The 15310-nt window shown below is 42.5% G+C and overlaps 2 protein-coding genes across 2 annotated transcripts in view; both read right to left on the bottom strand.

The window, feature by feature from the left end:
* Positions 1–6279, bottom strand: part of LOC139350109 (myosin-16) — a 45541-nt gene extending 39262 nt beyond the window's left edge. Inside the window, exon 1 of the mRNA XM_070991218.1 lies at positions 6056–6279. Within this exon, the coding sequence (XP_070847319.1) occupies positions 6056–6139 (84 nt within the window). The 5' untranslated portion in view covers positions 6140–6279. The remainder of the gene's footprint in view (positions 1–6055) is intronic.
* Positions 6280–10977: 4698 nt separating this feature from the next.
* On the bottom strand, positions 10978–15310 carry pts (6-pyruvoyltetrahydropterin synthase). The gene is made up of 6 exons (XM_070990690.1): positions 15159–15310; positions 13854–13933; positions 13713–13735; positions 13379–13435; positions 11945–12015; positions 10978–11846 (listed from the first exon to the last, which is right to left on the bottom strand). Exons 1-6 carry the CDS (start codon positions 15233–15235, stop codon positions 11723–11725), a joined length of 432 nt encoding a protein of 143 aa, XP_070846791.1. The 5' UTR covers positions 15236–15310; the 3' UTR covers positions 10978–11722.

The raw sequence follows: 15310 nt of genomic DNA, 5'->3' as shown, positions 1-15310 counted from the left end.
CGTAATGCAGAGACATTTAAACAACAGACCTTCCTCCCTAAAAACACAGCCGTATAGGTCATCTATGCATCTGTACATTAAAACTGGCTGTCTAATGTTGTGTACACCCCCCTTGTGCCACCAAGTCAGCTCTGACCCACCAAATCATGGTGGACACAGGCCCTCTGGGGGTGTCCTGTGGTGCCTGGCACCAGGGTGTTGGTGGCAGATCCTTTGGATACTATCCTGGGTACTGTGACGAGGTGGGGAATCTATGGATCAGACTTCTGGCAGATGCTTAAATGACCTATTCTGTAGATGTGAGGGTGTGTTAAAAAAACATGAATGACAGTTTTTTAAGTTATCTTAATACAGTTGTCCAAAATCTAAAACTCCTTAAGCATTCCTTGTGCAGTTACCTCCACCACTCTGACGCCTCAAGCCAGTTAAAGCAAAGGCTATAAACTGTCAGCGCTCTGTCACCCAGACCTGATCACTGCATGGTTCAGAGGCCAAAGCTCAAAGGCAGAGTTCAGCCAGCAGTGTTCAGCTGATCAGAGGCAGACGTAAATAATGTAAAGATGCTGTTGGTATGTGAGCTGCACTTTATTCTGCTCAGAGCCAGTCGGAGTCCTTCCTATCAGCAGTACCTCACCAGTCGACCAGATCGCATAGAAACAGACACACAAGCTAAACAGACGTCTGTCAACCCCTGACAGACTGATGTAAACACAAGAATGTTCTGTACACAGTGGGACATTAACCAGTCTGAAGTTTTATGGTAGAATTTATCTCAATACAAAATAAAATAAGAAACTATACTATACTAGATATCAACCTGATATAAGCTTACTATATACTATACGATAAATTGCTGTTATGTAACTTCAGAGAACAAGAAACATTTATTGTCAACAGCACATAACAAACAATACAAAAAGCCAGACAACCAATAATCACGTGACAAATAGAATTCATAATATCAATTACAAGAGTCGTTCACACAGCAGGTTATAAAGCTTTAAAAAGAAGGGATGAAAGAATCTAGCTCAAGGGCAGTTTGCAGTTCAATCCACTTAAAAGGTATGTACGACCTGAAACTCATTCTGCCAAGATTACTGCGCACGTATGGTATAAATAAGATTAAGAAGTTATTAGATTGTGTACTGTAATTGCAAGATGTAAATGAGAGAAGAGGTGTGAGGTAATTTGTAAGATAGTAGAGATTTATAGATGCATATTAAAACATGATTATTCCTTCATTGCTATTTTAACTATATAAGGCGACAATATGTCAATGTTGTGTCTCAAAGTTCCTTCAAGTATCACCAGTAGACCAAAAGAATCAGTTAATGCCTAACAGCATGTAAAATCTGGCCAGTCTACCACAAACCCACCTTAACACATAGTTATGTTCTGAATACTAATCACTTGAGTAACAACGTGAGTAGGGCCATACAATATTGTACCATCGGCACAGAAATGGACTTTAAAATATTTAGTAAGATTAAGGTTATTCATGTGTAGGCTAATGTAAATAGTGATGTCCTCAGGGTCCGTGTGTTGTCGGCACTGAACTCTTTACATTACAAGGCTTTGCAGTGACCATAAACACGCAAATGTAAAACATTTTACACAGCAAGCAACCGACCGTGATCTAAACGCACCATCCAAAGCAATTAACGTGTCTCGCAGAGAGCAACTGTCTATTGCATGCATTTACACTCCACACCACGTTCAATCAGCCTTCTTTTATTTCTCTCCACACCTAACAAGATTCTACAAGTAAGCTTGGCTTTACTTCCAAAGCAAAATGACAAAATGTAGTTTCCTTCCTCGGAAAAACAGATGTGAGCTGATTTTCCACAGAGAGTTCTGAAGAAGAAGAAGAAGAAGAAGAAGAAGAAGAAGAAGAAGAAGAAGAAGAAGTTTGAAAGGGAGAGCTGTGTTACAGGAGGACATTCAACACACACACACACACACACACACACACACACACACACACACACACACACACACACACACACACACACACACACACACAGATAAACCTGTTGCTGCTTGAGCACCGGTTTCTGTGCCATTGGAAAAGAGCCGTCATTAGCTCAGCTCTGTGAAACCTGACAGGGAGTTTACCTCTCCAACCTGACAACCTGGACAGTTTGTCAGTGGGGAAATGAGACAGGGAAATGTGGTATCATCTTTCTTAAGTGTGCGGCGGTAATTGCCATGTTGTCCAAATACAATTTAGGACATGTGCATTTTTAACTGCCATGAGGATTTGCCTGCTGACACACCTGAACTTCCTTTGCCTATAGTCAGTTTAAACACAGAGCATATTCGCCTGTCAGTGCTGGATTTACCCCCGCACTCAACATCAATCTACACACTGATGCCAAGAAAGCAGAGGAAGATAACTGGGACACATCAATGGTTCACCTTTAGCATGATCACAGGGCTCAACCCCTTAAGCCAGCGCCATTGTCGAGAATGCACATATTAAATGCTCTCTTTGTTGCAGCACAATCCCTTTTTTGTATTGATGAATGGGAGTTACAAGCAAAGCTTTCCTGTTTTGACTTGAAGTTCGGAGATGTTTGTCCGATCAAACCTGCAGAGCAAAGCAGACACTGCACCTCTCCTCCCAGTAAAACAAACTTTCCAACTGTCCGCCTGATTCACAGCTCTGTAAAACCTGTTTTTAGTGAGTTTGAAATATGAGGATTTTTTTTTTTTCAAATTTTTCCTAAATGCGGCAATGCAGTAAGTTCTCAAGAAACCCCCTCTTCCTCTGATTCCTGGCATTCCTAGTCTGAGTGGATGTAACTGGGATATTAATCCCGTCATCTCCATTCTTTTATTTGAACAGCTGTTCGTTACTTCAACTCCTTTTCACACCTGCTACTGTAGGCTAACCATTCAGGTCCTTGAGCGATGTTGGCTACCAGTGTACAAATTCCACACAATGTCTACACCACACAAACATTCAACAAGCTCTACTACTTTTGAACAAAGAAATGAAAACGTAATGCAAACACAACCTCAAGCCTTGCAAAGGCTGGATTCTGGTTGAAAGCTTTGTGAACTGTCTTGACGCTTACAAAGTCGCAAACCGACACTTTTTTTGGCAAGCTGCAGATTCCCCACATGCAGGAGCTCTGCATGCGCCACCTACAGGAAAGTACTAGTACCAACATGCGCATGTATACATGGTGACATTGCCACCCACAGGCAAAGAAAGTAAAACCTACTGCAAGTTTAACAAATGTGATACCCGCAGCAAGAACTGTAAGCTAACTTTAGCTGTTGTTGTAGCTGTTTGTGTTTAAGGGTTGACATTTAAATGCCTGGTCACACTAGAAAGTGACAGAGATGTTTGTCTGATCAAATGTAGGTGGTGCGAGAAGCTTGGTGAGACACATTCAAGTTGGCAAATCACTGTAGCGAACAAGCTAACTGCTAATGAGAAGCCAGCTGGGAACATGATTCTGTTAGTCAGTCACAATAGCTCTCCAAGCAAGCTGGCCTGCTCATCGAAGGGCATCACAGTGAAGATGGTTAGATCCTGTTCAACAGTCTATATTTTCATATCAAACATCACAAATGTGAACTCGACATGGCAGATTTGCACAGAATTATACTTTGACACTCCAAATGACAAATCCATTTCCATTTCCATTTCTGTAACATGGGATCAACACAAAGCTTTTAAGTTTAATTTTATATGCATTTATTATAACATTATATACATTTATTTTGCTTTTATTAAAAGTGAATGTTTCCTACAGAAAAAACACTACTGCTCAAGCACAAATTTTCTGCTAATTGTAGTAGCTGTTCTTAGCCTGTAGATGGCACACTTTAGCACATCAGCATCTGCTGGTCAAAGCCGCTATTGCTGTTCCTGCCTGTAGGTTTGCACACTACAGGTTGAGAACTGAGGTCTGAAACTGGCTGGACCTGGATCTGATGGGTGCATCGCGTCAGTCACGTGTGTCCCTGTTTCTGTTCAGTCACTTGTGTGTATTTGTGCGGGGGAGTGCTCATACTGTACAGGATAACTTCAAACTCTAGTGTGCAAACTGCTCCCAGCTGAATGGACTGCAGGGTGAAGCCTGGCCTCTGGCTGAACTCTGGATCCAGGTCATGGAGGACGGCACAGCCAGCCTTTGATCACTGAAGCACCTCACAGTTCACTTACACTCATGTGGTCAACTGGCTGCAGGTCAGGTACGATAGCAGCAGCTTATGAATCATATCAATGACATGACTGTTGTCGGGTAATTGCACTGGAGAGATAATGACATTATAAGTTGTCTTCAGTGCCAGTTATTGTCCTGACAGTGCTGATTGAAATACCTGACATAGCTGGACTGCAGTACAAGTAGATTACAGACAACACTGACTGTGGTTATGCTGAACTGAACAGACACAAACGTAGTATTATCCGTAAACCACTGGGAGTCCTTTCAATTTAACACCTTTCAAATGTATTAGAAGATAAAGCACACACAAAAGGTTCAAAGTATTTTCTCTGACTCCTGAAAACACTCAAGTGTAATAATGACCCACATGCATCATCATCAAAGGAGTAAACGACACAGCTTTTCATGTCTTTGTTGGCTGACCCAGTTGTGTGTATGTGTGTGTGCTGCATGTGTGTGCAGGTGTGAAACAAGAACAAGAGATCAGACCAGCATCTACTGAAAGCACCATCACGGTCTGCAGCAGAGACGGTGGTCGACATCACAGAGTCGTACATCATAGATAGACAGATAGCAAGGAACATACCATATACAGCAGGGAGCTAGACACATACACTGGTTTGTCATTGGATACTGGACTTTGATGAAACATGGGACAACAGTGAGTGGAATGGAGGTTATTGCATGGGCTGTTCCCAACATTTTTTAGGAGGTGTAAGTAACCAGTATGTTACAAAAAAGAGGAAAGACTACACAAAAGGCTAAGAAATATGCAAACATGTCTTGTTTGCCAACGATCATCTAGTGATCCCTTGAGCAGCTGCATTAATAAGATAAACCCACGATGGAGTTCAAAGCAGAGCCAATGGTTCCTTTAGCTCCCATGACGGTCTGAATCTAACATTTAAACTCAGAGAAAACACTGAATTCTTGGAATGTTTGGCATGAAAACTGTACCATGTTTAATATCAATACAAAATATAGATGGTATTTGATACTTTTCTGATTTTCCGTGTCCTTAAAATTTTCCGTTTTCCTGCCCAAACTGACATGAATCCAGTGTTTCTCCCTAAACATATTCTCCTTATCGCTTACTTGTTTTATTTCTGAGATTTCAATTGCACAAAAATGTGAAAGTTGCTCAAAGACCACACTTAAGGATGACCCCCCCCAACCCTCCACATGCCATATAGACACATATGAGCACTTGTGATCATCTGACCAAATTCTATACACCTGAGATATCTGCATGAGCAAACTCAATCTGCTGATGAAGACCAGATGAGTGGCTTAAAGGTCAAAAACTACTATTCAGGAGGTCAGTGACGGGTTGTATCTGGTTTGTGGCGGGCACAGGGCGACCGTCATGGATGCAGTTTTCCTCTGAGCTGTGCTTCAGATATGTTTGCAAGTAGACGCAATTTACTGATGCTTGTCTGTGTTTGCATTCCTCTGTTGTGTTTGTGTGTGTGTGTGTGTGTGTGTGTGTGTGTGTGTGTGTGTGGGTGGGTGTCTGCATGTGTGAGAAAGAAAACAGAGGAGAGTGTATGATATTAGCAACCCTTTAGGACTGATTTACAGCTGAAACTATGGGAATAATACTCATGCAGACACCATAATGTCAGAAAAGATACTGCATTTCACTGCACCAACCACACACAGTACAAACACATGATCCTACACACTCTGACGCCCCCTGTTGAAACAGAGGTGAGGGCCTGCAGCGAGGAGGAGCCGCATGCTGAGGAACACAGTGACAAAACAGGCTGACGGAGCCAGGAAGAAGCTAAAGAGTAAAGATGGAGCTGGGAAAGAGTGAACAGAGAAAGAAACAAGAAACACTGTCAGAGGAGGAGAGGCAGGTTGCTTACATGCGCCAGGGGTCTGCTGTGCAGAGCGAAGGTGGGTCTGTACTGGTGGAAGTCAGTCTGGATCACACACACTCTCTTCTCCATCCTCACCGCTCACAGCTGCCCATGCTGTCTTCACCCAAGCGGGCTCTGGGGAGGAAGTGAGGCATGTGCGTGTGTTCTCTTGAGCCTGTGGGAGTGTGTGTGGGAGAGAGAGAGAGGGTGTGTAAGTGTGTGTGAACGTGTGTTACGCCTGCTACCTGACCCTGAGAGGAGCAGGAGGGAGGGAGGGAGGTGACGAGGTAAAAAACAAAAAAAACACGAACGAGCTTGAACAGCAACCCCCTCCAAACCCACACACACACACACACACACACACACACACACACACACACACACACACACACACACACACACACACACACACACGTGCATACACACACCTCTCCTCCCTCCTGCCTAAAGCCACACCGCCTTCTGACAGTAGTGCAACACTGCGAGGCAGACTGTCAGCCTCCAACAGAACAATATGCAACCCCCACCAACACACACACACACACACACACACACACACACACACACACACACACACACACACACACACACACACACACACCTCATCTTAAGAAAAGTACATTCCTGTGCAGAGAAAAAACACTTCAGAGTGGGCTAATTTGCAAGCAAAATATGTCAAACACACCTAAATCACCAAAGTTCGCAAATACGTGAAAGCTAACTTGCTTTCTATCAGTAGTTTAAAAAGAAAATTTAAATATTTTGCACAAAAAAATAGGACCGTGTGTTTGCTTTTTTCAAAATGTTAGATAAGGGAAGACATTTAATCGTAAGAATTGTTGCAAAAAATTCATTTTTAGAGAAGATTCATGTGTTTTCATACTATAGAGACTGGTTTAATTTCTCTGTATGGGCAGATTTTTTCCTGTGTGTTATAAGAAAAGATGGGGGTTAGAGAGAGACTTTTAGTGTGGATGAAAGGCTTATTTTCTAAGGAAAATCCTCTTTGTTAGGTACACATATAGCAGCCAAGTTTTTCTAAAGTGCGAGATTAAAGATGTAAGATTAGAGGAAGACATGACATCTCACACCCAACATTCCTCCAAAACGCATACCAGGCAAGCTCTTTTCATGAACAGAGAAACATTTTGTCCTTAATGGTTATGTGCATTTCAATGACTGCAGCGGTCTTCAGAAGTCAAAGAGCTCGACGGCGTCACAAAAACCGTGTAACAAAGGGGGCAGGTTACACAAAAAGACTAAATCTGCTGAGGCGGTTTTCCGTTAAAGCCTGTGAAATCAAATTATTCATGTGGAATTAGCAGGTCTCAGAAAGGATTCATCAAATAATGGGCAGCTCCTAATTCTTAACCCTTCCCACACTGCTTTTCATTTCCCTGCTAATCTACAGTACCTGCATGTGCCAGTGTGTCAGTTAGTCATGACCTCACTAAGGATCCGTGGCATCCGCAGGCCGCAGGCAGGGCGAAATCATGCACAAAATGATATGTTTACCTTGCAACAGCGGAAAAATGACAGCGGAGGGTAATTTATCTCGTTTCATCTTGGGGGTATGAAGGGAACAGTTCATTGAAGTTTTTAATCAGGCTGGCAGTGGAAACTTGGGATTTTTACAGGCTTATTTTCTGACAGGGGATCAGATGACAGTCGGCTTCTGGCCTGTGTTTCACAAAGCGCCAAGTCGAGCGGATGTCAGCATGTGTGCAGTGCTCAAGAATTTGACCTCATGCTCATGAAAAAACATACAGTATGTCAAAGTCAATTTATCCTTTACGCGTATATACAGTATGGAGTCTCACCAAGCAGCGCCGCACCACTGCAGGGCATATTAAATTTCAATTTAGTTTCACAGATACTAACCAAGCCAATATTTTAGCATTTAAGATGCTTCTGTCACACTCTGCTTTGTCACCTCTGCTGTCTGAAGACTCTCACTTTCTACTTACACCCTTTTTGTATTAGCAATGGATCAAATGACCATGTGTAAGGCAAAAGCGGTCTGTCGTAGTGACAAATCCACATAGACTTTCCACTCGACTGTGCAGCTTGCCTGAGGCTAAAAAGTCCCCTTGGCAGGCAGCTGTTTTCACTGAAAAAATTTTGATAAACTCTCAACGTCGTCGTCTCAGGAGTTGGTGGAAACCAAAACAGAGCTTAAAGGTATACTGCTAAGGATTTTCCTACAAACAACGGAAGACTCATGCAAAAGGAAAAAGGAACAGTAATTAAAAACAAGCTTGTTGCACTGGCCTTAAGGGTGAAAAATAAAAGTTTTGAGGTGTCTCAAAAAACCCCACATGACACAGCACAAAACAGAAAGACACATAAAATCAGAGACTAGAAACATGACTGTAAATGAACATAAATCTTGCTTTGTGCCTGTTGAAATTTGCAGCTGTTTCACATCTCTGACATCTAAACACTCACACTTTTCATGTAAACTGTGTCAGCAGTTGGAGAAGGCAACACTTTCCTGGCTGCCTCCTCCAAAACAGCCCTCACCGCCCCTAACAGCTAATGACCGCACGAAAGAGCTCATATCAGTTCGGCCATTTTTGACAGAGCTCTTATTTCTGTGGGAGCTTTTGAGATTTGAGAGGAAGTGCTGCGTTGTATCCAGCGTCCTTATAGAGCTTATCTTTGGTAGGGATATACTCTGGCAGGGTGCTGTGTCTCAGAGAAAGCCACCTACTGCTGTAGGAAGGGTGGTCTTCGCGTAGCCGTTCAGACAACCTCTGACAAAACCACTGCGAAACCATCACCATAACCTAAAAACACTGCAAACCGCTGACTCTGACTTATAGCGAACAGAGTGCAGCCTTCTATCTGTGGTTATGTTTGCCAAGATAAATAATGGGATTTAATCTGACCCATCTGCCTTGCTATGGGCTAAATACACTTAACAGTTAAGCACAGAGTTGCTGCTGTCAGAGCATAAAAGCAAACGTAATTCAGGATGAGAAGGTGAAAAATACTTTTCCATGGAGCAGCAGGATAACCACTGGCTTTTACCTGTTAATTGCAGTAATCCAGCTGCCTTCTATCAGAGTGTAATTATAGAGTTTGATCTGTTGTGTATCTACCCAGCGCACTAAAAAGTCTGTCTACATAGCTGTGTTTGGGTGCAGATCCGGGATCAGCTATCCTTCAGCACAAGAAGAAGAAGAGGTGAAGAAGAGAAAGGCTGATTTGTATCTGGGATCAGATTCACGAGGGGGGCATCTCTCCTCTCTTTGTCCTGCTCTGGCTTGTTCCTGAAGGTTTTCTGCCTGTGCATGACACGTGTTTATGGAATTTGATTAATTAAAGGTTTGAGTTGGCAGCTGAAGCTTGACATAAAGATTACAACTTTGGCAGAAAAAAGCCCCCCTCCCCAACCTTGTTATCAGCCATGTATGTGGATCCAGTGACATTTCACACATGTTGTGGTCTAAATTCACAAAGGCATTAAAGGGATCACACGGCACCATATCAAGCATGGAGGCAGGTCGCTAATGGCGTGGTTTAGGAATAGGTTGACATTTTGGGAAATATTTTTATGTGCTGTCTTGCTGGGCCATTCTTTTTCCAGTTATGCTCAGCTAAGCTCATGAACGGCTTGCTGTAGCTTCATATTTATTGGGCAGATGTGAGAGTGGTATCTGTCCTCTTATCTATTCTGGAAAATGTTCAACTATTGCTAGGTCTTAAGGAAAGATTGAGTGGAAGCAGCAAAAAATATGCATGACTGAAAAGCTGAAGTGCATTTCATATTATTGTAAGGCTGAGAAATGGCCTGTACCAGCATATCAATAACATGACAACTTGCACTGCGTCACACACTCCATGATACATACTATTTACACTGCGATTTGTCACTGGAGTTCTTCAAACCCCTCAGAGACAGCAGCGGAGTTGCATGCATGTCTGCTATGCTGGGCCCCGGGTAATGAATCAGATTGCCAGTGTTATCCTATGTCTGGAAGACAAAGTACCTGCCCGCTACTACTGACTGCTCTGCAACAGCTTTACATAGCGGTGAGAATTATCTCCATTAATCGTGTGGATCTCCTTCTAAAGAACGGAACATGCACTGTATGCATGGAAGCAGCTGGGAAATATGGAAAATGACAGGCGTCTCTGGAGGAGCACATTTCTGTTGATAAAGAATGGAACGCTCTCTGTTCAGTCAGTGCTGCTACATGAGAGACTGCTTATCCGACCTCATTCACTCGACTCAACATGGAAATTTCAGGTCATTTGTAAATGCATGTTTGTGTCGATCATGGCTGAATCCCAGAGGGAAATATGTCACCCTCTAGTGGCTAATCATCCGCAGTACATGTGACAAAATAATATTGCCTCAAGGTACATTGTTGCTGTGTTTTTGAAATGCTCAGGCACAATAGGAGGATAAAAAATGAAAAATATGTTTTTTGGCTTTGTGGATGAGGACAACTCTGCAACCTATCTGCTCGTCCTGTAGGGCTTACATATCTGGTGAACTTTGAGGAGCAGCCTGCTGAGGGGATGAATGTGGGAGCGTGAACCACAAAGCCCAAAGAGCGTGAATTATCTGGAGAACAGCACCATCTAGTGGCCTCTTGCGTTAGTATAACTTCTACCAGACAGCCATAATCACAGTCATGTTTTTACTTCAGTGCATCCTGGATAGACCAAATTGTCTTTTTGTGAAAATTGGACAGAACAAACAGCTTCAGCTCTGGTCTTTATGTCCATCCGTCATTACGTCCATCTACATGCTGCCAAGTTTGACAAGAGTGCATGGAGGAATCCCACTGCTCCAGCATTTGCTTACATGTTACATTTTGTTGACTTTTGGAGGAATTACACATCTCACGGCTCCATCCCAGGATTTGTAAATGAAACGGAGAGGCCCAGGGGGAAACTGCAGTTACAGCTTAAATCAAGGTGACATATTTATTCGTGTCGGGCCTGGAAAGGGATTCATCATGGCATGCTTCCCTGAAAACATTTACAAAGCGTCTGTGAAAGAGCAACAAATGATGAAACCAAACAAACTTTAGTTTATCAAAAAAAGACAGGTAGCCTCCAGTGGAAATCATCACTTTCTTGAATTTAGCTCCACATGCATTCACTCTTTTCTTAAAAAGTCTTGAAACACCCGGACAATCAAGCCGAAAAAAAAACCATCTTTTATTTATTATGCAGCACAGCACCGACAAAACTGCGACACAATCAATCAGGATTAATGCAACACGTTGAGCGATGACAGTTTTGTACCACTACATGTCGGCACCCATTCAAACTTCCAGGGTTGAAATGGATGGCTTTAAATTAGACAATAATAATAATTCTCCTGTCCTGCAGTGACAGCTAATGTTAAATGTCCTGTGAAAGAGCGTAGCTGCACATATTAAGGATAAAACATGTAAACTGATTTACTAAAAATCTAATATATGTGAATGTAATATTTGATCTCTGACAACCTGTAGAATACAAAGTCCAAACATTTGGATTTGCTATGAAATCTTTGGTCTATAAAGTACAACTATAACAATATAAAATATCATTTATCAGTGTTCAACAATAAGTAGGCAAACAGTGAAATTAAGTAAACAGCAATAAATGGCACTTGTACATGTCCAGGGCGACCACACAGAACATCTCATTATATCAGCGCCCACACGTCTACTCTCCTCGATATATCACAATGTTCTTATCTGTTTCGTGAATCTTAATCTCGTACAGCAGGTTGGGCGGGAGCACCTTCACCATGTTGTCCCAGATATACACAGCCACATTCTCTGTCGTGCTAATGGACCCAAGAAAAAAAATGGAGAAGAGAAGAGTAAAAAAAAAAAAAAAGCAAATAAATTGAGCAGAAAATGCTGTGAAAGCAAGAACACCCACCTGACAACGTCAGTAAAGTATGGGACGTCCTTGTCCAGGTTTTTGTGGTCCATAGGAGTCATGATGACGTCCTGCAGGAGGAACTTTAATCGGTCAATGCAAAGTTGCACAATAACACCGACACCAGCCCAGCCACCCTCAAGGAATCTGACATTTTTACTCAGAGCCAATGAGATACGAGTGAAGGGAAAAATATTTGAATAATAGATGAAGTGTTTGAAAGCAGCCTGCACAGAGGACAAAGGCCTTTTTAAAGACAAAGCCAGGCACTGTTAACACTGATCTCCTGGAAGATATCTGTGCATACTTTAGATTGGTCCACAGTGAGGATCTAAGCCACAGGCACGGTTTTCATTCTCTCCAAACAGAACAACTGGTGTAAATCTAGTGAAAACACACGCTGGATTAAGAAGATTTAGGATGGAAAACCATATTCACTTCAACTTCACGTCATTGTAAAGCTGCACCCGTCAATATTGTAGACGAATAATGGGACAGTTCAGCCTATCAGCTGACTCTGCAGGCGCCTTGTGCTCTGAAGCATTCCAGCTTCTTTCAGCACTTTTCTGTTTTGACTGTCATCTCTTATCAACCTTGTTAACCGACTGCAACACCAACCAACAGCGGCCATACTGTTTAAACCTGGTAACGTGGACGTGGAGAAGCTAATATCTGTGAATAATTCAAATATTAAGAACTGTCCCTGTACAGCAAGAGCATTTGAGCTTTTCGCCCAGATGACAGCTTGCAGTATACGCGTGCATTCATGCATGACAAAATATGGCAAAATATAGTAACCTGAAGGGACAAATCTCAGCCAAGCAACCATACATTGATTAATGAAAGTATTTGGCATGTATTAGAATAGTGTATGAAAAGGTTTTAAGGATTGTCATGCAGTATTTAATTATCATACCGGTGAAATGAAAGCACAAGAAGTACCACAGGAAGAAGTACTCAGAGCTTTGGGTAAAAGAGGTAATACCACAGCGTAAGCATACTCTGTTACAAGTAAAAGTACTGCATTACATGAGTAAAAGTACAAGTATTAAAAGTAAGAGTGCTCATTACACAGAATAATGGCTCGTGTCAGATTCATGTGCATTACATTATTGGATTATAAACAGTGACACTGTAGTGTTTAAGCACCACTTTAATGTTGCAGCTGATGAAGATGGAGCAGCTAGCTAAGCTAACATTATCTTACAGTAATCTAGAAGAATATATCATCATTTATTAGTTGATTATATTTGTATAATAATCGGAATATGTAAAGTAATGAGCAACAAAATTGATTGAATAAATGTTGTGGAGTAAAAAGTGCAACATTGACATGTAGTAGACTGTAAGTGTAATGGTATACTATGTAAAGTGCATCAGAACTGTACTTAAGTACAGAACTTGAATAAATGTACTTAGATATGATGATCTCACCTCAATGCACTTCTTCAAGTCTGTCAAGTTCATGACCATGCCAGTGAGATGGTCAATCTGTGGACGGATGGACGGAGAGACGGAGACACACACACACACACACACACACACACACACACACACACACACACACACACACACACACACACACACACACACAGGTTAAACATGTGACTCTGCGTGTCAGATTACGTTTCACCACCCATCCAACAGGTTTGATGAGCAGGGCCGTGACCGGCACTACACACATTCTCTATTCATTCTGATTCAGTTCCATGTTAGTGACGCTTCACCCCATATTGTGAGAGAAGTACACAGTGAGAGAGACGCTCACCTTTCCTCGCACTGTTACCTCCACTGTGGACAGAAATGGGAGCATTGAATGAATGAGAGATGGCAAAGTGTCGGCTTTGCAGTGCTTCACACTGCATATAATGTGTCACATAACAGGAGTGAATGAAAGAGCTGGGCAAACCTTTGTAGTTGTGTCCATGACCGTTGGGATTGTTGCATTTTCCATAGACTCTTTTGTTCTCCTCATCACTCAAGTGAATGCTGGAAAGAAGATGAGGAAGTTGACATTTATCAAAATCTGTTTGTGGCCCACAGTTTTCAAAGTCAAACAACAGCAATGTGGCCAGGGTTTATTGACACGTGCTGCCTTCAGGTACACTTTGTACACTCAAAATTGAAAGTGTAGTAGAGGTAAATTGTAATAATCACTTAGAAAAAAAGAGCAAATACCAACCAAAAAACCTGGAAACTTAGTGATAGCAAATGTGTGTGCTCTCAGAGCTGAACCTCAAGCTCCAGCAGCTCCTCGGCTCTCTGCTTTCAAATGTGAAACCATTCGAAGTGAATTTAAAGCTAATGTGCAACTGGAGAGGGGAAACAATGTATCTCCCTGCTTTGAAAGAACAAACACCCGCTGAGACATCTGAATATCCTGTTAAGTGTGAACACACCGTCAGGCATCAGCTGAGAGGTTTCGGGACATGAAAAGTCAACAAAAGGAACTGAGCATGTTCAATAGCTGTTAAATGTGGAACCAGCTGATGTGGCTGAGGTCAAAGCTCATTCAGCAGCCTCCCTCTGCTGCCGTTCTATGGCCTATGTTCGTCCTGAGGATTTTCCCATTCTGAGGAGACAAGTTTCTGTCTCTGTTTGGGACAACCTCCCACTGTGAGCAGCTCTTGAATTTGTACAACTTAAACATAAAGAGAAAAAATTTCAACACTAATGCTGTACGAGTATACTAAAGAAGAATGGAAAAGAAAACCTGCAATTAGCAATAGAATTAGCATATTTGCAATACAGCACAATCACTGGTTTATACGTAATTTTGTGTTTGCTCGATATTTTTGGTCGTTTGTACAAAAAACGCCGGTTCATACGGGCCATTAAGGTACCGTAGTCTATTTTACGACAGCACGTTAAGGCAGCACCGGCGCTTGCGCAAAGAAGCGTCTCTTCGAATCCTAAATGAACTACAATTCCCACGACACTGATGCAAACACAACAGGTTTTAGTCGTACAAAACATATAAGAGCAAACATATTTGGCTATCGGGGACAATGCGCGCTGCAGGAGAGGCCGCCGCTCTGCAGTGCAGTGAATATTCACCATCTTTCCGTCTAATAAAAACTGTTACAGCTGATTATAACATGCAAACTCCACAACAGTGCTTTTAGCTGCTGTCGGCATCAGCCAGTGGCAGTGATGAAGGCAGGTTTAAGTCCGTATCGGGTTGCCTCCTCATCAAACGCGGATGCGAGCCTACCTGTGGAGCCGGTGACAGGCGCTGAAGCTCTGCGTCCGGCTGATGTATCCGATACGCTCCGTGGACGACCCAGCCATGATCAGGACCTGAGAGGAGGCCGGAAAGAGACGGCAAGGAGAAGTCAGCTGTAGAAGCTCCAGCCCCCTTGACTG

Source organism: Chaetodon trifascialis, chromosome 21, assembly GCF_039877785.1.
Source record: "Chaetodon trifascialis isolate fChaTrf1 chromosome 21, fChaTrf1.hap1, whole genome shotgun sequence".
NCBI lineage: Eukaryota > Metazoa > Chordata > Actinopteri > Chaetodontiformes > Chaetodontidae > Chaetodon > Chaetodon trifascialis.
The sequence above is the reverse complement of the archived record's forward strand: the minus strand, read 5'-3'. Positions and strand labels throughout refer to the sequence as shown.